General features: G+C 53.6%; 1 protein-coding gene across 5 annotated transcripts in view; it reads right to left on the bottom strand.

The window, feature by feature from the left end:
• LOC105495398 (actinin alpha 4) overlaps nt 1-25,646 on the bottom strand; it is an 87,217-nt gene that overhangs the window by 24,831 nt on the left and 36,740 nt on the right. For all 5 annotated transcript variants that reach the window (XM_011764872.3, XM_011764873.2, XM_011764871.2 and 2 more), the window contains exons 2-4: nt 5,530-5,644; nt 5,128-5,247; nt 931-1,017 (exon numbers count right to left, since the gene is read on the bottom strand). In XM_011764872.3, coding sequence (XP_011763174.1) covers nt 931-1,017; nt 5,128-5,247; nt 5,530-5,644 — 322 coding nt within the window. The remainder of the gene's footprint in view (nt 1-930; nt 1,018-5,127; nt 5,248-5,529; nt 5,645-25,646) is intronic.

Raw genomic sequence — 25,646 nt, 5'->3', positions numbered from 1 at the left:
TCAAACAAAACCCAAGGGGAGAGGACATCAGTCCTAACAACAGCAGCAGTGATAGCAGTGAGACGGCTACTCCCATTCCGGATGCAGACGGATGCTGCCAGGCCCAACTGCCAGGACACACAGCCCTGCTTAATCCTCATGGCCCCAAGGAGAGTTGCTTGACCAGGGCTGCCCCAGGAGGTGGTGGTGTCAGGGCCTGAATCTGTGCCGTGTGCCTGGCCACCAAGCCCATGCCTTTCACCACCAGAACACACTGCAGACAAGCCCTTGACACCGGCCTTGGCCTCTTTTGAACAAGGTGAAAAGTCAGCTGTGGAGAAGCCTAGGGGGCCCTTCTGTTCCCCGTGGATAGCTCAGCTGTCCTCACAGACTGGGAGCCCTTCAACGGCAGGAAGCACATCTCTCCGGGTCATCACTGCGACCCGGCACCTGGGAGCTCCTGCACGCTGGCCCAGGTGGCTCTGCCCATCCTGTGTGCACACAGGTGCTTGAAGGGAAGCAAAATCGTCCATTCCTGGACGGCATGAGATCATAACGGGTCCATGGGGACCAAGTTTCAAGGACGGGGATGTTGAGCAAACACAGAACCAGGCCCAGGCCCAACTCTCTCACTAGTCTGTTCTGGGACTTGGGTTCCTGGACTGTAAAATGGGCCCAGCTATCCTTGCCCATCTCATGAGGGTGGCATGAGGGTCCACTGAGATGAGGCTGCAAGAGCAAAGGCACTCAGAGGGCACTGGAGCCAAGAGGTGGGCGGCTGGGAGGAGCCCCCCTTCACCTGCCACCCACTGACTACTCCTGCGAAGGTCAGGCCCTGTGAGCGACCCCAACGAAGCAGGAAGAGGCTTGAAGCATGAAGACCACACTTCAGCTCTCCTCTAACCTGCCCTGACTCAGGTGGGAAGCGGGTGCAGTACAGGTGGCTCTCACCTTCCACGGAGATGTCCTGGATGGCGAACCTAAGGATGATGGTCCAGATCATTCCCAGGGTCATCTTAGCGTTGCCGTCCACAATCTCTGCACACAGGGAAGGGGGCAGAGGACAGAAAGTCGTTAAAACCAAAGTGAGGCTCCTCTGCCCAATCTGAAGGTGACCTTCCAGCCCCATCTAGAGAAAGGCTCCAAACCACCCCCGGCTGCATCTCCCAGGCCCGTCCTCCTCCCTCTCTCAGGAGAAAATGCATGGAACAATCTCTGGGCAGCGCTGTTCCAGAGCCTCCTGCTACTGAGTGCCTGCAGGCTTCTGGCCACAAAGGTCCCTGGCCCCGCAGCCAGCTCCTTCTCCTGACCCAACTCAAAAAACCACTCCTCCAAGAGGCCAGTCTCAGGTGTGTGTGGCCTCTGTTCACACCTCTCTCAACTCTCCGTGCTCTGTACATTTCTGCCTTCATCTGCATACCTCCTGACTACAGGGGAGCACCGCAGGCCCACGCTCTCAGGGCAAAGGTAGTCTTTTTCATCTCTCAGTCAGCAAATGTACACTACATTATTATTTATTGCAAATCTGTCCACTTCCTTCCAATCCCACTGCCAACACTCTCTTCCAAGCCACTCTCATCTCCAGAGTTCAATGAGGCTACTTCCTATGTACCCTTCCCGCCCATAATCCACATCGACACAGCAGCCAGCACGGTCGGTTTTCTTCTTTTGAGACAGGGTCTGGCTGGCTGGCTGGAGTGCAATGGTGTAGTCACAGCTCACTGCAGCCTTGACTGCCTGGGCTCAAGCAATCCTCTTGCCTCAGTCTCCCGAGTAGCTGGGACCACAGACGCACGCCACACCTGGTTAGTTTTTAAACTTTTTGTAGAGGCTGGGTCTTGCCGTTACTCAAGCTGGTCTCAAACTCCTGCTCAAGTGATCTTCCCGCCTTGGCTTCCCAAAGTGCTGGGACTGCAAGTGTAAGCCTCCATGCCTGGCCCACAGGGAAAAGGCTTGCCCTGAAGGCCCAGGCCCTGCCATCCTCCCAGATTTCTCTACCTGCATCCTCTGGGCAAGCCAGGCTCTTTCTTGCTTTGAGATGTTCACACCTTCTGTCCACCCACAAAGCACGCCCCTAGCCTGCAACCCTCAACTGGCTGGTCCTTCTCATCGTGCAAGCTTCTGCTTGTGCCACCTCTCACTGTGGCTTCCCTGACTGCCCGTCCCAAGGAGCTCCCCCACCCGCCACCCAGTTCCTCCCTCCCTGGCCCCTGTGCTGCCCCCAAGCCATCACTATGTGAAATCACATGTTGGACAGGCTGTTTACTTGTTCACCATCTGCCAGCCCTCATGAGGGCGAGGCTGCTCTGACCACCACTGGATCCAGTGCCTGGAAGGCCGGTGAGGAACAAGCACAACTGCTGTGTTGTCAGGAAGGGGAGAGCACAGGCCCGAGGCCAGGTGGCCAGGCTGTACGCTTTCTGAACTAACCTAAAAACAAACATTTGCGGCCAGGTGTGGTGGCTCACACCTGTAACCCCAGCAATTTGGGAGGCTGAGGTGGGTGTGGATCACCAGAGGTCAGGAGTTTGAGACCAGCCTGGCCAAGATGGTGAAACCCTGTCTCTACCAAAAATACAAAAATTAGCCTGGCATGGTGGCAGGTGCCTGTAATTGCAGCTACTCTCCTGAGGCAGGAGAATTGCTTGAGCCCAGGAGGTTGCAGTGAGCCAAGATTCCACCATTGCACTCCAGCCTAGAAGACAAGAGTGAGACTCCATCTCAAAAAAAACAAAAAACAAAAAAAAAAACTTGCTGTAACTTCTCAAAAGAAGGGCTTGGACCACACCTTCCTCAGCCTCAGCAACTAAAGAGAAAAACTTTCTCTGCAAGGCCCAGGGCAGCTGTGTGTCTGAGGCTGGATGAGAGAAGGCAGTGCCTCATCCCGGAGTCCACCAGTCAGGTGTGCCTAGGGCAGTCCTCCCCACTTGTCAACATGCCAGATGCAAGGAGCACGGCAAAGGGGCTTCCAAAGAAGACAGAGGGGCTCCACTGCTGCAACTACTCTTGGGAAGGGCTGGGCACAGGGGTGAGTTGCAGAACTAACTGCAGAGCTGGAGGCACAGGACACCACGGGAGACCCTGCTCACTGACCTCTGAGCAGAACACTCCAGGGCAGGCTTGCTTGGAAGCAGGTGGAGAGGTCACAGAGAAGATGGGGCCCACCTTCCCCCGGGGATACACCCAGAGGAAGGGGGTGTCCATGAGCCACAGCTTTTGGGTTTTCGGAGGAGGAAATATGCTCATTCTGCTGCCCAGAGACAGGGGAGGGACCCAGTGTCCACCCTGTCCTAGGGTTCAGAGCCCCAGACCCAGAAACGGAGCAGCGCCACCTGCCCCTTAGTGGAGCGAGGCAGCTCGAGCCTCAGGAAATCTATGCTGTGCACCTCCCGAGGGCTGGGCCTGCAGAGCTGGGCAAGGCCGCAGCTCCCCAGCCCAGCGGGCACCGGTGCAGCTGGTCACGGAGGGCTTATGGAGTTCTGGTGAGGAGAGGATGGCGTTTCTCATGACACATCCACCAGCTGCTTCTCTGACCTGCAGCTGTGCCTCTGGTCCCTCTCATCACCCCTACGGGAAGCCAATAATCCCGTGAATGCCCGATCATGTGGAAGGACAGGGGGACAGCATGGGGTGGGGTTCTCAGGTGCCTTGAGCCCCAGGAACGCCTCCATTAGGCTTTGTTCCGAGGCCCCACAGTCGCAGGGACTAGGAGTGAACCAATTTGGGCATGAACAGAGAACTTTTTTTTTTTTTTTTTTTTTTGAGATGGGAGTCTCGCTCTGTCGCCCAGGCTGGAGTGAAGTGGCACGATCTTGGCTCACTGCAAGCTCCGCCTCCCCGGTTCACGCCATTCTCCTGCCTCAGCCTCCTGAGTAGCTGGGACTACAGGCGCCCGCCACCGCGCCTGGCTATTTTTTGTATTTTTTAATAGAGACGGGGTTTCACCGTGGTCTCAATCTCCTGACCTTGTGATCCGCCCGCCTCGGCCTCCCAAAGTGCTGGGATTACAGGCGTGAGCCACCGCGCCCGGCCCAGAGAACATTTTTAGACCAAGTTTTTCTCCAAATGAAAACTGATGACTGCCATGGGTCTCTCCTCTAACCCCTCCTGTATTTACAGACTAGCATTTGAGCAAAATAAATGCAGCTGTGAGAAGCAGAAGGCTGGAACAGAGCCCGGAGGAAAGATCCATGCAAGGACAGAAAATCTCAGGGCCTGACTGAATTTTTGGGTTGTGATTTTTTTAAACAAACACCAACCACCTCGACTGTGGCATGCAAGGCTTGGCACCCCTCCTCGCAGAGGTCCTGGGCCAGGGCAGAGCCTTGGAACTCAGTACACACATTCTGGCCCGGAGCCTTGGCCAAACTCTCAGAGCCCTGTCATTAACGGCAATTAGTTTACTTTGTTTTTCTAGAAGCTGGGACAACATGGATGTCAGGGTGAAGAATCCTTACTCTGACTAATGAGCGGAACTGTGAGCCCACGCTGCTGGGGAGCTTCTGAGCTCCATCAGACCTCGCCTGTCTCTAAAAGCGCCTGGGAGCTCAACCCAGGGGCCCCTGCTGAGAGCCTGCTGCTCTAGTGAGGCTACAGTCCTGGTTATCTACATGGGGCCCAGGAGGATCCTGGGGAGGTCAGAGGTGAAACTCTCCAAGCCTGTGCACACAGGGCAAAGTCTGGGCACTGACCTTTGGCCATGCACTCCCTGTCCCGATGCCTGACACGGGGCCTCCAGTCCCCTTCTCTGATATTGGGAAGGGCATAATGAGAAAAGTGTTCCTGGTACAGAGAGAGGCTGTGGCACGTGTTTGTTACTGTCTGCTGAGCCTGGCACAAGGAGAACCAGTGAGGGCGACCTGAGTGCAAGTCAAAACCGTTCCACCCCCTACAGAAGCTGCCGCCCCCATGGTTGGGTGGGTTGCACTTCCTAGATTTGGACTGTGTCCACCGGATTTTTCCAAGGGGCTGGGGGAGCTTGTGGGCCCAGCATCGTATCAAGAGCAGTTGTTGGGATCACTGCTGAATATGTACTGAGTGCCCCAAGCACCCTACGACCAACAAAATTTCTCTTCAGAATGCAGATGTGCCTCAGAGCCTGAAGGTCAGAAATTGAGCAGGACCCTCACTGCTCCATCTCCAGCTCACCTTCTGCCCCGATGGAGACCAGCTTGACGCCTTTGCTGGCAATAAAGTCCAGTGCTTTGTTCACGTTGTTGATTTTGTGCACTCTCATTTTCCCCCGCTCCGGCTTAGGTAACCGCTCCCCTGAGAAATGCACAAAGAGAAAAGAAGAGGGGGCGAGACAGAGAGAGAGAAAGGGAGATAGGGAGAGAAGCTTTAGAGTCTCCTCTGTTCACCAAAACCAGGTTCCCCTGCTGGACCACCAGGCCACTCCGGCCCCACCCACCCGGCCGCCGTGCAGCTGCTAAGGGGTGCCCTCTCCTCCCCAGGAGCAATGAGGCAGCTGGGTGGGCAGCGTCTCTGGGGACTGCTGTGGCCGAGCACCTGTGCCAGGGCTGGGCCGCACTGTGTGGCTGGGAGCCTCACCTGATATGACCTCCAGGAGCAACATGAGCTTCAGCCCGTCTCGGAAGTCCTCGTCGATGTTCTCGATCTGCGTGCCTGCCTTCCGCAGGTGGGAGTTGCACCACGCCGTGAAGGTCTGAGGAGGCAGAACAAAGGGTAGTGCACAGAGTCAGCCTGGCTGTCGGGCTCTTTCCACACACCTGCCGGGCTGCAGCCCTGACCTCAGGAGAACCGCAGCTGCCACGGAGCACTCACCCACACACACCGCACATGCCCGATACACACATTGTTTCTGATCCTCACAGTGACCGCGGGAGGCAGATGTGAGGAAACTGAGGCTTCAGGTGATTAATGACCCACCACGAGACCATCCAGGTGGTAAGTGGCAGAGCTTGGATTTGAACCCAAGTCTGTCAATTTTGGCAACATGTGCTTTTTCCACACCCCCAAGCTGCCTCAAGGAAGACCAGTACAAACATCAGACTGGTGCCTCAGCCCACCACCGGCTCACTTGGTCACATAAACATGCCTGAGCACCAGGCTCGGTAGTGTGGAATCAACAGGTCAGGCTCCTGCCCTCACAGGGCTTGTTTTCTTGATGAAGGCCAGCCCTTCATCTGCCAGCCAGACCCACGTGCCCCAGCTGGACCCTGGCTTCCTTGACCGGCGGCTGCTCTTCTCAGGCAGGAGCTCAGGCTGCCGCGTTCCAATCATGTGCACAGATACAACCCAGAACAGAAAAGTGGCAGGAAAAGAAAAGCTCCCATAAACGCAGGATTTCCTCAAGTCTCTCTTCGAGCTTGGGCAGCCCAGCAGCAAGCCCTCCCAGGAAAGGCCAGGAACACAGACCCTCTGAGCCCTGGGCATATGCCTACACGCCTGTGTCGTCTGGCTTTCTGTGAGCAAGATGCCGCCGCCCCTCTCTCTCCTGGAGAACATGCCATGCCCCATCCCTCCTATTCTTTTGTTGTTGTTGAGATGGAGTCTCACTCTGTCACCCAGGCTGGAGTGCAGTGGCGCAATCTTGGCTCACTGCAACCTCCACCTCCCGGGTTCGAGCGATTCTCATGCCTCAGCCTCCTGAGTAGCTGGGACTACAAGCGTATGCCAACACGCCCAGTTAAATTTTGTATTTTTAGTAGAGATGGGGTTTTACCATGTTGGCCAGGCTGGTCTTGAACTCCTGGCCTCAAGTGATCCACCCGCCTCAGTCTCCCAAAGTGCTGGGATTACAGGCATGAACCACCGCACCCGGTTCCTATTTTTTTTTTTTTTTTTTTTTTTTTTTGAGACGGAGTCTCGCTCTGTCACCCAGGCTGGAGTGCAGTGGCCGGATCTCAGCTCACTGCAAGCTCCGCCTCCCGGGTTCACGCCATTCTCCGGCCTCAGCCTCCCGAGTAGCTGGGACTACAGGCGCCCGCCACCTCGCCCGGCTAGTTTTTTTTGTATTTAATAGAGACGGGGTTTCACCGTGTTAGCCAGGATGGTCTCGATCTCCTGACCTCGTGATCCGCCCGTCTCGGCCTCCCAAAGTGCTGGGATTACAGGCTTGAGCCACCGCGCCCGGCCCCCGGTTCCTATTTTTAAGACTCAGTGCAGCTTAGAGGCTGGAAGGCAAGTGGGAGGCAGGCCCCCCTCACCAGGATTAGGCAGCCGCATCTAAGGAAAATGTTTCGGAGGACCAACTGGAAGGGAAGGAGGGTACTAAACAAGAAGTCTAAGTCCCTGGCCCTAACAGACCAACGATGCTGACAGGGCATAGGTACACCCAAGCACGGGGCATGCAGCCTCCTGGTGGTGCCCAGCTACTCAGCCCCCTGCAAGCTGGGGCATGCTCATAGACATTAGAGCCACAGAAGATCTCAGATCAGTTAACGTCAACACGCCCAGGCGCCTTCAGGGAAACCAGCCTACGCACCCTCCCGCAACAGGGCCTGGGAAAAACCCCAAGTGTCTGCTTCTTATAGGAACCCCTGTACCCCACCCTCTCCATCTGCAGGGGCCAGTGTAGAAGTGGGCAGACAGCCAGGGACACACAAGAGCACATTCCACGCCCCGGGTGCAGGCGGAGGCCATGCAGAGCACAAGGGGCTTCCACGGAGGCTCTGGCCAAGCACCATGTGTTTTGACAACTGTCGCCAGCCCTGCTCATTCAGGGAGACCCGACATAAAGCCCCTCGCAGACAAAGCAGCTGCCTAATTAATATGCCGTACCACAGTGTGGACCCAGCATGGGGCTTCCTTCCAAATCTGAACGGGGGCAAGCGCAGACAGCTAGACCACCCCTGCCCCACCTCTCGCCATGGAGAATTCCTCTACCTGGGAGACAGAGACCCCCTCCTGGTGGCACGACGCTGTTCCTCCACTAAAGATACCTCTGCTCCGCCATGTAGCCAGCCCTGGACACCCCTCAAAAGTCAGGCCAAATGCTGTGCCTGGACGGTACCTGCACCATGGCCTCCCTGACCCGGGTCTGCCTCGGACGGCCTCCTCCCTGCATATCGCATCATGCCCTTGCTCTCTGGTCTCTAACAGTTCTTGTCTCCCACCCTCCCATGGCTATGAGCTCCTTGAGGGGAGGGGCCCCAAAGTAGGTTCTCATTACGGAGCATACTAACTCACCTTCCCAGCCTCCCCCACACAACGCTGAATTCAGAGAGCCAGGGCAGGAACCCTGCTTACACCACTCATGCGGACATGCCACCCAACCTTCCTAACTTCCATTTCCTCCTCTGCAACGTGGGGATGAAGATCCCACCTAGGCCACGAGCAGTGTGAGGACTCAAGGTGGCCATGCCTGTAGCGTGCATGGCAGTGCTCAGGAAGTGGCAGCTCTCTGGATGGTCCTGTGCCTCCCAGGGTCTCCTCCCTCCCTGCCCTGGTCTCAGGAGTCCTGCCCACCCCTTCCACAGCGTGCCTGCTCTGTCCCCGGCCCGCCCTCAGCACCACGCAGCCCTTGGCATCTCTCCCGTAGCATCCCCCGGTCACTTTTAGTCTTATTGGATGTTCCATGCACATGAGCTCTCTTTCCTACCATGTGTGAGCTCCAGGGGGTGGGAAGTATGGCGCCTGCGCCTTTACAGCCCCAGAGCACTGCCAGCCTTGATGGCGGGCAGCAAGCAGGTGTGGAGCCCAGCAGCCCTGCGGAGCAGAGGGCAGCAGCAAATGGGCTGGGAAGGAAATGGCCATGGATGGTAGGCCTCTACTCTCACGTGTGCCTGAGAGCAGGCGCTGCTGGGCAGCAAAGTAGCCAAGACACATCCCACAGCCTGAGGACGCAAGAGGGCTGTTCCCCGAGGTCAAGGCCCCGTGCTCTGGTGTTGCCAGGCCCAGACCTAGGCACCTGGGCTGCAGGGAGGGCCGGGCACGTGTGCAAACAGCACCCCTCACAGCCTCAGCCTGTGTAGGCTGCTCCTGCAGGCTCTGCAGGGGCACAGACCTGGGTTTGGGTTTGAATGCCAGCCCCCTTGGCTTACTCATTCCATGTTTCCAACCAAGTGACTTTACCTACTTAAGTCTGTTTCCTTCCCTGTAAGATGGATTTATCAGAATCTACCTCCTGCAGTGTGCTCTAAGAATCAAACAGGGAAAATACATTTAAAGCATCTGACAGGCTCCTTGGCATAAATTAAGAGCCAGATGAATCACACACATGTGTGTGCATGTACACACACGCACAAGCACGCGCTGAGATCCAGTCTCTTCTCTGCAAAGGCCCTCAGACCACCCACTGGTATGTAGGGAAAATGGGATGGCAGGAGACCCTCTGTGGATGGCCCCACCCCACCCTGTGGAGGCTGTGAACAAACCTCGCCGCTTGGGTTCTGGCCACCTGTCCTCAGAGGGGCTGCTGCACTACCCGCCCTCCATACATACACCCACCTGTGCTCATCTTCTCGGGGTAGCAAACAAGAGCTCTGGCTTGGGCGTCACACAGGTGTGGATTCACATCTTGCCTCTGCCACTGAGGCCTCAGGCAAGCGATAAGCCTCAGTTTCCTCACTGATAAAAACCGAGAGGTTAAGATAGAGATTAAACACAAGGATGCCATGTCAATCACTCAGTGATGTGTTAAACAAGTGTCAAAGGAAGGTCCGCTCTGAAATCAATGGTAACTCTTCCGTGTGCTCTGTCTTCCTGACTGACGCAGGCAAAGCCCCAAGCACAGGTGCTCACTCGCCTGGCCTGGATGATACAGAACAGAACTCCCGCTCAGATCCGGAACTGACACAGCCTTGGTGAACCCCACTGATGTGCTCCTATCCTCACCCCATGTCTTGCTTTGCCCTGTTTTGTCCTCCTGGAAGATGAGGGGCATCTATTGACGTCAGAGGTTCACAAAGCCCTCAGCTCTGGTGAGGAGAGAGCCTGCACTCACAAGGCCACCCCTAGGAACAGGTCGACCACGACGACCACTTCTCCATGCAGAGAGACTGGTGAGTAGGAGCTGGAGTTCGAATGGGACATTAAAAATTCATCGCTTTTTCTACTTGGTTACAAAAATAACACACTGCTTCCATCCTTCCTCTCCCTACCCGGTTTAGACTATGCTGCGTGGGGTGGATGGTGTGGAGAGGTGGTTTCTATAGATGGAGGCCCTATGCGCCCACGATGCCGCCCTCCACCATGCAGAATTCTCAGAATGTGGGCAGCCGACTTCATGATGCCCCAGGCCGCCATGGGTCCGCACCTATTCATTCCCTGGACAAGCATGTGCTGGGTGTCAGCAGAGGGCCAGGCCCTGTGCCGAATCCATAACAGTGAGCAAAAGTGGACACTCTCATGAGGCTCCAGGTCTGATCTCATTAATCAAGCAATCAGTTCACTCCAGAAATAACGCCCTTAGGAAAAGTGGTAATAACAACAGGAATAACCGCAGCAGACACTTCCACAGAGTCTACTAGGGGCAGGGACGGCTCCAGGCACTTGGTCACTTACTAATTCTCTCACCCTCGTAATCATCTCTGGAGGGAGGTGCTAGTACTACCTCCATTTTACAGATGAGGAAAAGGAGGGCCTGAGAGGTAAAGTGGCTTGCTCCCATCAGTCATGCACTAGAAAGTTACAGAGCTGGGTTTAAAGCCAGGGGCTGGGCTCCTGGGGCCATGGGGTGTTCTGCCTAGTTTGTGTCCCCCTCCCCGTGATGGGAGCTGAAGAATGCGGTCAGCAGGGTGGCGGGGGGGGGGGGCCGGCGGGCATCAAGCGAGTGGCGAGGCAGACACAGAAAGGTGTCCCTGAAGAGGTCATTCTCAAACTCTGAGCTGAAGGATGAGGAGTTAATAAGACAAAAATGAGGGAGACCTTCCAGGTACTGGGAAGAGCACGAGCCAAAGCCCTCCTGCAGAAGGGACAGAGCCCGCTCCGAGAAGGAAGGGAGTAAAGGAGTGAGGCTGGCACACTGGCCTCACAAGGCCATTAAGCGGTCATGCTGTCCCTGCCATGTGGGGAAAGAGCCGAAGGGGACAAGGGTCAACGTGTGATGGCCAGGAATAAAGCAGGGTGAAGAGCCCCTGAGAGAAACTCCCTCCCTTGGCAGGAAGAGGAAGGCAGAGGTGCCCTGCTGGCATGCCGAGGGAGAAATGCAAACTCAAGGTTTCTATTTCATTTGGGAGGAACCACCTTTGTGGGAGGAGGGAAAGGCAAAAAGCACTGAGCTCTCCTGGGCTTCATCATCGCGGTCATCTTCCAGGGGCAGCAGCGACTCTGACCATCCAGAACGTGGCATTGGCCATGCCCTCAGGACCGCACCTAAGAGGCATGCACCTGCCTCACAAATACTGACTTCGAGCCCTATTATGTACTGGACACGTGAGAAAGCAAAACAGTTATCATTTATATTCTGGCCAGCCAAGCGTGGTGGCACACACCTATAATCCCAGCACTTCAGGAGGCCGAGACAGGAGGATTGCTTTAGCCCAGGAGTTTGAGACCAGCCTAGGCAACATGGCAAAACCCCATCTCTACAAAACTACAAAAATTAGCCAGGTATGGTACTGCGTGACTGTAGTCCCAGCTACTCGAGAGGCTGAGGTGGGAAGACGGCTTGAGCCTGGGAGGCAGGGGTTGCAGTGAGCTGAGATCATGTCAGTGCACTCCAGCCTGGGTGACAGAGCCAGACCCTGTCTCAACCCATCCCCCACCAAAATTACATTCAGCACTGGGATGCGGGGGGGCATGACATATTAAAGGTAATTATGCTATAACGGCTAATTGCTAGTTCTTACTATTTACACATTAGCAATTCTTTAAAACCTCCAACCCCATGATCACAGGAGATATTATCTCCATTTGATGAGGAAACTGAGGCAGGGAGAGGTTCAGTGACTTGCTTAATGTTACACAGACACAGATGATACATACAAACACAGGGTGGGCATTCATTCCACGATGTCTGAGTAGAATGGGAGGCGCTGGTCAGTGAGGGAGAGACAGCAGAGTCAGGTCAAGAAGCCCCCAGCCAGGGCCAGGCGCGGTGGCTCGCACCTGTAATCCCAACACTTTGGGAGGCTGAGGCGGGCAGATAACTTGAGATCAGGAATTTGAGACCAGCCTGGCCAACATGGTGAAACCTCATCCTACTAAAAATACAAAAATTAGCCAGACGTGGTGGCGGGCTCCTGTAATCCCAGCTACTCGGGAAGCTGAGACCGGAGAATCGCTTGAACCTGGGAGGTGGAGGTTGCAGTGAGCAGAGATCGCGCCACTGCACTCCAGCCTAGGAGACAGACTAAGACTCCGTTTCAAAAAAAAAAGAAGGCCCCACCCAGCCCAGCCCAGCCTTGGTCCCTGAGCTAGAGGTGAACTCAGAGAGCAAGGCAGGCAGAGAGGCAGGCAGGCAGGGAGGCAGGGAGGCAGGGAGGCAGGGAGGCAGGTAGGGAGGCAGGCACAGCGACGCCCGGGCATCTCGCCTGCTTCTCAAAAGGTGGCCCCGCTGCTCCCAGCCTGTCCCTGGCCCTCCTGTGAAGGGAGCCTGCATCCAGCCCTTGACCTATCTAGGGAGGAAGGAAGGATGTGGACTCATCTGTCTTTGAGAACACATGTGAACCAAACCACAGAGAGGAGGCTTCAGAGCTCGCCCCTGCAGGCGGGCAGCCTATTAAAGAGGCTTCTCTGGTTGCTAAAATAGTACAGGGTGTGACTAGGGGGAAGGGGGGTGGAAGAACACAGAAAGGCAAGCTTGTCAGTTGAGTTGGGCTCCACGGTCACCCCTCTGTGTGCCAAGGCCCATGGTGACCCGGCTAAGGCGGGCTTCAGGGAGCCCCAAGAGCAGTTTCTGCTTTGTCACTGTGGGCTGCAGGAGGGAGATGGAGACCCAGCATCTCTGGTCATAAAGTCCTTCCTGCGTCACAGGGACCCCTCCCAGTCGCCAGGATGTGGGGCGGTAGGTGAATGAATGATGGATATTGTTCAGGAGGTGACCTAAGCACCCAGGAATGTGGCAGCAGTGGGCTTTAATGAGCCATTCATCAATGAATCCCTCCCTCAACCCGAAGAGGCAAAGCCCTCTCTACTCTGGGGCACTGACTAAGAAACAAACATTCAGCAGACACAGGGCAACCGAGTGGTTCCAGTGGGCAGGGCGATGGTGAACTGGAGGTTAGAAAGGGCCCTGGTGGGATGAGGCTGACCCAGCTGAACAAACTCGCCTTCTCTTTTCTTCCTGCCTTCCTGTTACAAAACATGTTCTCAGAACTGAAGGGGGTGGAGGGAAATGGCTATTGGAAGCTGGAATTCCACTAAGCCCAGAATAAAGAGAGTCTCTTGCAAAGTCGCTTTGAGCCTAGAAACAGGCTCGAGAGATCCCTCGGGAGGGGCGAGCAAGCCGGCTCTGCACTGTGTAGCACAGGATCCAGACCGGATTGCAGGCTTCCCTCTCCCCACCCACCAGGCTGATGCTCACATGTGGATTCCACGGACCCTGAACTTGACAAGATTTTAGAATAAACCATTTGCTGCCTCACACCACAACCCTCTTCTGCCGTGTACACTGCCCACCCGCCTAGCAGGATATCACAGGCCGACAGGCTGACCTAGGAGGACCAGGCTGCATGCATTTTCCCTAGGCTCGGAGTTGACTGCAACTGGCCACAGCCAGCCCCACCCCCAGGTACCTGGAGGCCAGACGGAGCTCCCTAGCACCCTGGGAGTTTTCAAACCTTGGCTCTGAAATACCGTGTAGGGTTTGTCGTTCCGCTGGGGCATCAGTTGCTTTGAGGGGGAGGGCGCCGTCCCACCTCCTGAACTCCCACCTTGCCTGCTGTGGCCTCTGACGCTGCCCATGGTTCCTGCTTCCACGGGTCCTTGGGAAGGGTGTCCGGGGCTTGGACACAGGGGAGGGACAGCTATTTATTCCTGGGTAGGCACCCAGCCTTCTTATCACCCATCTGGCAGGCTATTGCCAGACCTCAGGCAAGGCCTAGCCCCACTGGGGCATCTTTTCAGTTCCTGAAAGCAGAAACGGCTCCCTGGCCCACGGGCTTCATCACCAACTATAAAGGCGCTTTCAGGGCCAGACGGCTAAGCCTTCTGGAATCTGGGTTACCAGCTGCACAGGCAGAGGTGCTCGCCCTGGCAAGGGGGCCTGTGGAGCCTCTGGCCTGTCTATGAGAGTGCACACCTGAGCACTTTTTGAAGATCCACTGCCACCAGATTCTGAAGGAGATAAAAGCCAGGGAACAGGCTGAAAGAACAGAAAACGAGCAGGTCACGATAACATGGCCACAAATTAGATGGGTGCAGCAACTAATGCATGGGACGCAGACAGCCCCACCTGCCCAGGCGATCAGGGCTGGTGCTGCCGCAGTTCAGCGACACACGCAGTTCAGCTGCCCGTCCAGGACCCAACCCCGGCCGGGGGCAAAGCAAGTGCACTGTGTATGCCTGTTACATGACGACATAACCTAATTTGAAAGCAATTACAGTGAAATATGGAATGCGTCTTATGTCCTGGCCTGAAGTTGCCTTATTCGGAGTTTTCTCAGCCTACATGAAAAAGCTCTGACTTCGCAGTTGGAGGAGAGGTATAAATACCGCTGAGCGGGGTAGCAAGCATTCCAAAGGTCCTGCGTGTCTACCCAGAAACCAGCTCTTTGCACCCGGCCCCCTCCCCGCATCCAGTGTTCCAGTCTTGGCCAATCCCCTTTGAGGGGCCAGAAAGCGTGTGTGTTGCTGCTGCAAAGGACGGATTTTGTTTGTTTTTGTTTTTGTTTTTGAGACAGAGTCTCGCTCTGTCACCAGATTGGAGTGCAGTGGCGTGATCTCGGCTCACTGCAGCCTCCACCTCCTGGGTTCAAGGGATTCTCCTGCCTCAGCTTCCCGAGTAGCTGGGATTACAGGCACCCACCATCACACCCGGCTAATTTTTATATTTTCAGTAGAGATGGGTTTCCGCCATGTTGGCCAGGCTGGTCTCGAACTCCTGATCTCAGGTGATCCATCCACCTCGGCCTCCCAAAGTGCTGGGATTACGGGCATGAGCCACTGCGCCAGGCCAAAGGATGGATTTGGGAGTGCTGTCTCCTCGTGAGAAATACTGGTCTAAGACTTTCCTCTAGCTCTTTATAGGGTTGGTTTTGTCTCATCACTCAGAACTTGCCTCAAATGCCAGCATCCCAGGAGGCCTTTCCACACTCTGCTGTCTTCCCTAGGCTATCACTCCACTCTGCGTTGTTGTTGTTTTGGTTTTTTGTGTTTTTTTGTTTTTGTTTTTGAGACAGAGTTTCACTCTTGGTGCCCAGTCTGGAGTGCAATAGCATGATCTCGGCTCAACGCAACCTCTGCCTCCCGAGTTCACGCTATTCTCCGGCCTCAGTCTCCCGAGTAGCTGGGATTACAGGCCTGGCTAATTTTGTATTTTTAGTAGAGACAGAGTTTCTCCATGTTGGTCAGGCTGGTCTCGAACTCCCAACCTCAGGTGATCCGCACACCTCGGCCTCCCACAGTGCTGGGATTACAGGCGTGAGCCAACGCACCCGGCCTCACACTGCATTGTTTTACTCACTGCACCTACTACCATCGGAAACTGTTCTTTATTCATAGCCACTCTCCCCCTCAAGTGCAGCATAAGCTCCCCAGAGGAGGGTTCTGTTTGCTGTGGGAACCCACTGCCTGGAGTGGTGCCTTTCACATAGTAGGTACTCAATAAATCTAGGAGTGAGTAGAATCAGGTTGTGGCATTACTTTCTTTCCCTCTCTTTCATGTACTCTTTAAATATGTACATAGCTTGGAGAATCAATTTTTAAAAATTGAAATGTAACTCACATAATATACCAAAAAATTCACCCTTTTACGTAAAATTCAGGGAGTTTTACTATATTCACGAGACTGTGCAACAACCACCACTATTTAATTCCAGAACAACGCTAGGCATGGTGGCTCACGCCTGTAATCCCAGCACTTTGGGAGGCCAAGGCGGGCGGATCAAGAGGTCAGGAGTTCAAGACCAGCCTGGCTGTTACCGGTGGGTCTTTGTTCTTAGAGCTCCCAAGATGGTGGTGGCTGCTCCCAAGATGGCAGCAAGACTTTTATTCTCTGACCTGATGTTCTTGTCCTCACGATTCCAAGGAACTGAACCTTGAGCCACGTGGTGAGTGTTATAGCTCTATTAGAAGCCGTGGGACACGGAACAGAACCATGGAACCCAGCGACTAGTGTTTAGCTCAATTAGTCGCGCAGGAACAATGGCAAGCCTCTAGCCTGAATGGGAGCGGCAATGGGTGCCTCGCTGGATCAGAAACGCAGCACCCTGCCAGATCTGGAGGTAGGTCTGTGATGGCGGCGAACAGCAGGGGAGGACGGTGAGCGAAAGCTCAGCTTGAGCTGGAACAAATGTGGACCAAAAGAATGTGTGGTTGCAAGATTTAATAGAGTGAAAACAGAGCTCCCATACAGCGGGAGGGGACCCAAAGGGGGTTGCCCACTCCCGGCTCAAATGCCTGGGGTTTACATCCCAATCATTGTCCCTCTTCCTGTGCTCTCAGATGATAGATGATTTGACTATTTCTTTACCTCCTGGTTTTAGCCTAATTGGTATTTTAGTGAGCCCTTTTTACTACCTGATTGGTCAGGTGTGAGCTGAGTTACAAGCCCCGTGTTTACAGGTGGGTGAGGTACCTTCCCCAGCTAGGCTTAGGAATTCTTTGTTGGCCTGGGAAATCCAGCTAGTCCTGTCTCTCATGGCCAACATGGTGAAACCTCGTCTCTAACTAATAATACAAAAAGTAGCTGGGCGTGGTGGCACACACCTGTAGTTCCAGCTACTCGGGAGACTGAGGCAGGAGAATCACTTGAACCCAGGAGGCGAAGGTTGCAATGAGTCGAGACTGCACCACTGCACTCCAGCCTGGGCAACAGAGCGAGACTCCGTCTCAAAGAAAAAGAAAACAAAAATTAAAAATTAACTGGGTATGGTGACTCTTGCCTGTAGTCCCAGCTACTCAGAAGGCTGAGGTGTGAGGAACACTTAGGCCTGGGAATTCGAGGCCACAGTGAGCTATGACAGCGCCACTTGCACTCTAGCCTGGGCAACAGTGAGACCTCACCTCAAAACAAAAAACCAAAAACACAAGGAACATGTCTACCACCGCAAAACTCCCCAACCCCACTTCCCTCCTACTTAGCCCCCAGCTCCTGACAACCACTAACCTACTTTCTTTCTCTTGCAATTTGCCTATTTTGGGCATTTCATACAAGTGGAACCATATGGTATATGATCTTTGAGTTTGGCTTCTCCTTAGCATGTTTTCAAGATTCAGCCATGTTGTAGCACGTATCAGTACTTCATTCCTGCCTAAATAACATTCCATTGTATGGATATACCACAGTTTATCATTCATTGGATGATGGGCCTCTGGGTTGCTTCTTTTGCATATTAGCGCCACCATGAATATTCACATGTGTAAGTTTTATGTGGACATGTTTTCTTTTTTTTTTTTCTTTTTTTTTTTTTTGAGACGGAGTCTCGCTCTGTCGCCCAGGCTGGAGTGCAGTGGCGCGATCTCGGCTCACTGCAAGCTCCGCCTCCCGGGTTCACGCCATTCTCCTGCCTCAGCCTTCCGAGTAGCTGGGACTACAGGTGCCCACAACCGCACCCGGCTAATTTTTTGTATTTTTAGTAGAGACGGGGTTTCACCGTGGTCTCGATCTCCTGACCTTGTGATCCGCCCGCCTCGGCCTCCCAAAGTGCTGGGATTACAGGCGTGAGCCACCGCGCCCGGCCGTGGACATGTTTTCAATTGCCTTGGGCATATACCTATGAGTAAAATTGCTGAGTCATATGATAACTCTTATATTTAAAAAATTTGAGGAACTTGGCTGGGCCTGGTGGCTCATGCCTGTAATCCCAACACTTGGGAGGCTGAGACAAAACCAGCCTGGGTGACATGGTGAAACCCCGTCTCTACTAAAAATACAAAACATCTGGGCCGGGTGCGGTGGCTCAAGCCTGTAATCCCAGCACTTTGGGAGGCCGAGACGGGCGGATCACGAGGTCAGGAGATCGAGACCATCCTGGCTGACACGGTGAAACCCCGTCTCTACTAAAAAAAAAAAATACAAAAAACTAGCCGGGCGAGGTGGCGGGCGCCTGTAGTCCCAGCTACTCAGGAGGCTGAGGCAGGAGAATGGCGTGAACCCGGGAGGCAGAGCTTGCAGTGAGCCGAGATCTGGCCACTGCACTCCAGCCTGGGCGGCAGAGCGAGACTCCGTCTCAAAAAAAAAAAAAAAAAAAAAAAAAAAACCAAAAAAAACACATCTGTTTAAAATTTGAGGAACTGCCAGACTGTTTTCCCAAGAAGCTGCACCACGTTATACTTCAACCAACAATGTGAGGGTTCTGATTTCTCCCATCCTAGTCAATACTTACTATCTGACTTTCTGATTATAGCCATCATGGTGGGCGTGCAGTGGTATCTCATTGTGGTTTTTTGGTTTTTTGTTTTAGGGTTGGGGTCTCGCTCTGTTGCCCAGGCTGGAGTACAGTGGTGTCATCATAGCTCACTGCAGCCTTGAACTCCTGGGCTCAAGCAATCTGCCTACCTCAGCTTCCCAGGAGTATGCTACTATATCTGGCCAATTTCTTATTTTTATTATTATTATTTTGAGACAGGCTCTTACTCTGTTGCCCAGGCTGGAGTGTAATGGCATGATCTCGGCTCACTGTAACCTCTTCCTCCCAGGTTCAAGCGATTCTCCCACCTCAGCCTCCCCACTAGCTGGGACAACAGGCACCTGCCACCATGTCCGGCTAATTTTTGTGGGGTTTTTTTTTTTTTTTTTTTTTTTGGTAGAGACAGGGTTTCACCATGTTTGCCAGGCTGGTCTCAAACTCCTGACCTCAGGTGATCCGCTCGCCTCAGCCTCCCAAAGTACTGGGATTACAGGCATGAGCCACCGTGCTGGGCCTAATTTTTTATTTTATCTGTAGAGACAGGGTCTCACTATGTTGCCTAGGCTGGTCTCCAATTCCTGGCCTCAAGCCATCCTTCCACTTCTACCTCCAAAAATGCTGGAATTATGGGCATGAGCCACCAGGCCCAACCACGTTATGGTTTTGATTTGCCCTCATTAGTGATGACATTGAACACCTTTTCACGTGCTTATTGACCATTTATAGATCTTCTTTGGAGAAGTGTCTACTTGAATCCTTTGCCCATTTTTAACTGGCTTGTCTTTTTAATGTTAAAGAGTCCTTTATACATTCTAGACAGTAGACCTTTATCAGATATACAATTTGTAAATATTCTGTGGGTTGTCCTTTTACTTTAATAGTGTCCTTTGAAGCAAAAAGTTTCCAGTTTTGAAACAGTTTAATTTATCTATTTTTCTTCAGTTATGTTTCTGCTGTCATATCTAATAACCGTTGCCTAACCCAAGGTCCTGAGATTTACACTTGTGTTTTCTTCTAAGAGTTTTACAGTTTTAGCTCTCACATTTAAGTATCTGATCCATTTGGAGTTAATTTTTGTATATGGTGTGAGATAAAGGTCCAACTTCATTCTTTGCAGACGGGTATCTATTAATAGTTGTTCCTGCACTATTTGTTGAAAACACTATTCTTTCCCCCATTGAATTGTCTTGTACCCTTGTTCAAAATCCATTGACAATAGATGTATGGGACCTCGGAGCTTTTTAAAAATACCTGAATTTCGCCACAGGCAAAATGAGACAGATTCCCCTCAAGGTGGGCCCTGGGCAATGACATTTGACAAAGTCTACCTAGTGAGTCTAACATGAAGTGAGGGCTGAGAGCCACCAATCTAATCCAACCCCCTTGTTCCATATATGAAAGATCTGAGGTCTCAGTAGAACCAGCAGGGCTGGGTGCAGGGACTCACGCCTGCAATCCCAGCACTTTGGGGGGCCGAGGCAGGCGGATCATTTGAGGTCAGGAGCTCAAGACCAGCCTGGCCAACATGGTGAAACCCCGTCTCTACTAATAACACAAAAAAATTATGGCCGGGCGCGGTGGCTCAAGCCTGTAATCCCAGCACTTTGGGAGGCCGAGACGGGCGGATCACGAGGTCGGGAGATCGAGACCATCCTGGCTAACACCGTGAAACCCCGTCTCTACTAAAAATACAAAAAACTAGCCGGGCGAGGTGGCGGGCGCCTGTAGTCCCAGCTACTCCGGAGGCTGAGGCAGGAGAATGGCCTAAACCCGGGAGGCGGAGCTTGCAGTGAGCTGAGATCCGGCCACTGCACTCCAGCCCGGGCTACAGAGCAAGACCCCGTCTCAAAAAAAAAAATTAGCCAGACGTGGTGGCGCACGCCTGTAACCCCAGCTACTCAGGAGGCTGAGGCAAGAGAATGGCTTGAGCCTGGGAGGCGGAGGCTGCAGTGAGATTGTGCCACTGTACTCCAGCCTGGGCAACAGAGTGAGACTCCGTCTCAAAAAAAAAAAAAAAAAAAAAAAAAAGAGACTCTGCCCCTAGATTTGCTAAACTGGAATGGACCCTTGGGGCTAAAAGAAACCCCATGGGAAAGGGGGATAGGCAGCCCGGGGTAGGAGCTGCCCCCGTCTCAGCCTGCCTCTTTTCTCAGACTTCCGGAGCCATCCCACACACGGGAAACCAACCAACCAACCCAAACCACTCAGATTATACGTCAAAGAACTGGGTTCTCCCCAAGGGGAAGAGCCTGTGTTCCCCACGCAGAGTCCACTTGCACAGGAAGATATAGGTCTAACCCAAGGCAGGTGGGGCCCACAGAGCAGAGGGGGAGGCAGTGCTCAGCCCTCCAGGCAAAGCTTCTCACCAGGAGGAGGAGATGGTGAGGCCTACCTTGAAATAACTACCTTTAACAGCCGGGCGCGGTGGCTCAAGCCTGTAATCCCAGCACTTTGGGAGGCTGAGACGGGCGGATCACAAGGTCAGGAGATCGAGACCATCCTGGCTAACACGGTGAAACCCCGTCTCTACTAAAAAATACAAAAAGCTAGCCAGGCGAGGTGGCGGGCGCCTGTAGTCCCAGCTACTCGGGAGGCTGAGGCAGGAGAGTAGTCCCAGCTACTCGGGAGGCTGAGGCAGGAGAATGGCGTGAACCCGGGAGGCGGAGCTTGCAGTGAGCTGAGATCCGGCCACTGCACTCCAGCCCGGGTGACAGAGCGAGACTCCGTCTCAAAAAAAAAAAAAAAAAAAAAAAAAAAAAAAAAACTACCTTTAACAGAGGAAACTTCCACTCCCAAAAGACAGTTTTAAAATTAGGGCAGCAGCAGAGGCTGGGGACTTGCCCTCCGCCTCCTCTGGCCCCATCTGGCATTTTGCTATGAAATGATCAGGCACATGGGGCCCTTCACCTGGAGAACAGGGAGTGTGAGCTACAAACACCCCATTTACTTTCAATGCTTACAGCTGAGCTCAGGTTTCGGGGTGGGGGTGGTGGACTAAAGATCGTCTGGTTAAACTTTGATCTTTCAAAAAGATAGCCAAGTGAGCCAGTTCGGCCTTGGCCTTGAGAGGGTGAGGCCTGGAATCCTGGCGAGTGCCTGAGGGGCCCGATCTTTAGATTTAATGCTTTAGTCTGGACAAATCCACCCAGGGATTTGTTCATCCAGACAGGAGGCCTTTGGCATTCGGGAAGAAAAGGTCAGACAGGGCACTGATGGGATTGTTATTTAGGCAAGTGCTACACATCCGTCCTGAGCTAGCGGGACCCCAAGAATTCCCCAGCAGATCTTGCCAGGTGCAGGAAGTGCCACAGGAAAGAAAAGGGGTGTCTGGAAGCAGGGCAAACACTCCCGTTTCTCCCTCTGTTCATCTCTCCAGCAGGTGGCTTGTTTTTCTGCTGGTATTCAAACTGGGCCCTGCTGGTGGAAGGGTGAATATGCCAGGCCCCAGAGTAATCTTTAACCGTGGTAAGGGTTTTGTCTTTGACAAGTGAAACTCCTACTTGGTGATCCTTTTCCTTTTTCCTGTTTTGAGAGGCTCTGATTCAACAGTCCACCCGGCCAAGTCAGGGCCATTCTCCTATTCCAGCGAAAGCAGAGAGGGGTGTCTCGGGGTGGGCATCCCGGCTAGGGTGGAGCCGGCTTGGTCTGGAAATCTGTGATCTTGACCATGTACAGCCCCACAGACCTGGGCTTGTTTCATGCATACTCAGTCCCTAGGGTAAGAAGATCCCTTTCAGAAGCAGGGTGAATTTGGAGCACTGAGAGGATTCGGGGTCTTTATCTGCATAATTGAGTCCCCTCGCTCCTGAGTGGAATGGCACTGGCAGGAGCCGAACCACGGAGGCATTGGGTGCTCACCAGCCTGCCTGCCCTTTGCCGAGGCCACAGGGCACCTCTCCAGGCCTGCACCTCACAGAGGCTCCGTGAGCACTGGATGAGGGGGTGAATGAACCCCTGAGTCCATCTGGGAGATGACTCCAACCAGAAATTCCAGGCTTGGAGTTTGAAGTTTGCCAGAAGGCAACTGCTGGTGTTAAGAGTTATCTAAACTTGCCCTTAGCCTCCTGTGAGTTGGTGTTGGCTCCCAGGCACTAGCATGGTGTGGGATACACAATTTGGGTGGGTTGGCCGGGCACAGTGGCTCATGCCTGTAATCCCAGCACTTTGGGAGGCCGGGGCAGGTGGATCACAAGGTCAGGAGTTCGAGACTATCCTGGCCAACATGGTGAAACCCCGTCTCTACTAAAAATGCAAAAATTAGCTGGGCACAGTGGCGTGCACCTGTAATCCCAGCTACTTGGGAGTCTGAGGCAGGAGAATTGCCTGAACCCGGGAGGCAAAGGTTGCAGTGAGCCGAGATCACACCACTGCCCTCCACCCTGGCTACAGAATGAGACTCTGTTTCAAAAAAAAAAAAAAAATCAATTTGGGTGGGTTAAGAAATCACTCTGGATTTGGGGTCTCTTTTTTTTTTTTTTTCCTTGACAATATTCAGTCCATCTCAGATTCCTGGGATGCATGAGACAGACAACACTAACAGTGTCTTGGGAGGATTTAAAGAAAGAAAAACCTGACCAGACCACAGAGAAGGTCTACAGAAAAGAAAGAAAGACCAAAATAGGATTCTATAGCCAAAGAGTAATTATAGGATTGGGAGGAACCAGTAGAGACTGAAACCTCTGACTCATAATTGCTCCATTAAAAATGGTGAAACATCTGCCCTGGCCGAGGAACAGGGCTACACTCTCACCCTGGCTCGCCCCACCTACAAGCCTTCCTGGGGCTGGCATGAAGGGGTGGCTGTCTCCAGGAGCGGGTGTGACGTCAAAGGACAAAGGGGCCCCTGCTGCTCTCACGGGTAGATCTGATTCCTGGCCCCAGAACAAGGGAGGAGTGGTTTGTCCTGCAGGGGGTGGGGGACCAGGGTGGGGCAGCACCAGGAAGGTGTGGGTTCAGTTTTCCAGGAAAGGCCCAGGTGGTCCTGAGTGCGCTCACTACACTGTGGGAAGAGGACCGAGGAGAACTCTGGGTCCCATGTCAACCTGCCCCATGAAAGCTACTAAGGGGCTGAGCCTGAACCAACGACAGCAAGAGGGATTTTTATGATTGGGTAGGGCATAAGGCCTACCCTACTATAATTACACAAATGACTCACATTTACTGAGCACTTAGTGTGTACCAGGGTTTGTTGCACATGCTCTAATTTTACAGATAAGGATCCGAATGCTGGGGGATATACCCACAGCCACACAGCTGTTAAGCAGAAGAGCTGGGACCCCGCGACCCCCAAACTAACCTCAAGCCTCACCAAGGCTGCTTTCCACTTCTTCTGTTTGCTCTGTGAGGCCCTGTGTGAGTTACTTCACATGGTTCCTCTCATTTGATCTACTCTAAGGAAGACACAAAACCAAGGGCAGTCCCAGGAGGCCCTCGGCAGATTCCAGCAGCCACAGTGCTGCAGGCCCCGCGCTGAGCCACTGGGTGAGTCATGGGGGAGGGCAGGCGAGTCAGGTGACCGGGTGAGAATCAGAGCTATGCTGAGGTGGCCTGGTTACCTTGACATTCCTGTGATTCTGCCAAGGTAAAAAGTAACCCAAAGAGTTTGCCTTATATGGGCATGATGACAGATTTCAACAAGACAGCGTGTTAACTGACCCTGTATCAAATCGGTTCCCGGACTGCACAGACAACGCCCGATAAAGCTGCTCTGGAAGTATAGGAAATAACAATTTATGAAGGGCTATCACCGGTGACTCACAAAGGTGTAGCCCAACTGCCATTGTGTATCTTTTAGAGAAGGGGGGGAAAAGGTTGGTGGCCTGTGGGCCAAACGGCTCTCTCATTCTCCCTCCCACCAGTGGCCTAGGAGGCCTGGCTAGACCTCTCCCTCTGTTCACCGGGCCTGGCTCAAGGAGGGCTGGAGGAAATCAATTTCAAGCTGGGGCTGAAGAGCAAGTCCTGTCTGGGTTAGAGTCCTCACCACCTGCTTTCTCCCGGGGTGGGTTGGCGGGGGAGGGTGTCGAGAAAGAGGAGAGGCAGGGACTGCACCGGGAGGGAGGCAGAGGCTTTCAAGCCAGCATGGAACAAAATTATTAGGTCTGAGGGCACTGCACTGCATGAGAATCAAAGAAACGGACTGGGCCTCACAGGATTCCAGAGTCATCCCAGCCACTCCAAACTGCTGGCACCAGACAGCCCCTCCCAGGCACTCCCCAGTCCCCCCCACAAGGGAGAAACTCACTGCTCTGAGCCTCTCCCAAACTTCATTCATTCTCATTTTCAAATGTATTGGGCGTCTATCAGGAGCCATACACTATCCTGAGCACTGGGATTAAACAGACATCCCTGCCCTCATGCAACTTACAATCTAGTGGAAGAGCCAATACAGACAAAAACAAGCTAAGGAGACAGGGATGGGTACCATAATACCGAGTACTGTGACTGGGGAGAGGAGTGAGCAGTGAGGGGAGGGAATCAAGCTCAGGTCAGGGAAGGCCTCTCAGTGGAGGTGACATTTGAGCCTGAATAAGTAGAAAGAGCCAACCAGGGGGAGATCATTCCCAGGGAAGGCGCTGGGTGGGAACTCAGGCCTGGTGGGTGTGGCTGGAGCAGAAGGAGCCTGTAGAGGGTAGGAGCCTGAGGAGCTTCAGCTGGCAGTGTGGGTTTCATCCTAAGAACAGGAAGCCTTTGGAGGGCCTCATGGGGGACGAGCACAGCCAGATTTTGCGGGGAGAACACCACCCCAATCCTGGTGGCCGTGTGGACTGCAAGGTGGTGGCTTGGACAAGGGTTCCAGCAGTAAGGCTGGAGAGAACTTGAAGGACCTGGGGTAGATTCTGAAGGCAGAGCTAACAGGACTTCTTGACCTTCATCAATGCCTCCCCTCTACAGGGTCAGGCACGGTGGCTCACACCTGTAATCTCAACACTTTGGGAGGTCAAGGCGAGAGGACTGCTTGAGGCCAAGAGTTCAATCCAGCCTGGGCAACATAGTGAGACCCTGTTTCAATTTGGGAAAAAACAAACAAAAAAAAAGAGAGAGAGGGCATGGTAGCTCAGGCCTGTAATCCCAGCACTTTGGGAGGCTAAGGCAGGCGGATCACTCGAGGCCAGAAGTTTGAGACCAGCCTGGCCAACATGCAAGATCCCATCTTTATTAAAAATAATAAAATTTAAAAATAAAAAAGCAGGCCGGGCGCGGTGGCTCAAGCCTGTAATCCCAGCACTTTGGGAGGCCGAGGCGGGCGGATCA

This window comes from Macaca nemestrina, chromosome 20 (genome assembly GCF_043159975.1).
Source record: "Macaca nemestrina isolate mMacNem1 chromosome 20, mMacNem.hap1, whole genome shotgun sequence".
NCBI lineage: Eukaryota > Metazoa > Chordata > Mammalia > Primates > Cercopithecidae > Macaca > Macaca nemestrina.
The sequence above is the reverse complement of the archived record's forward strand: the minus strand, read 5'-3'. Positions and strand labels throughout refer to the sequence as shown.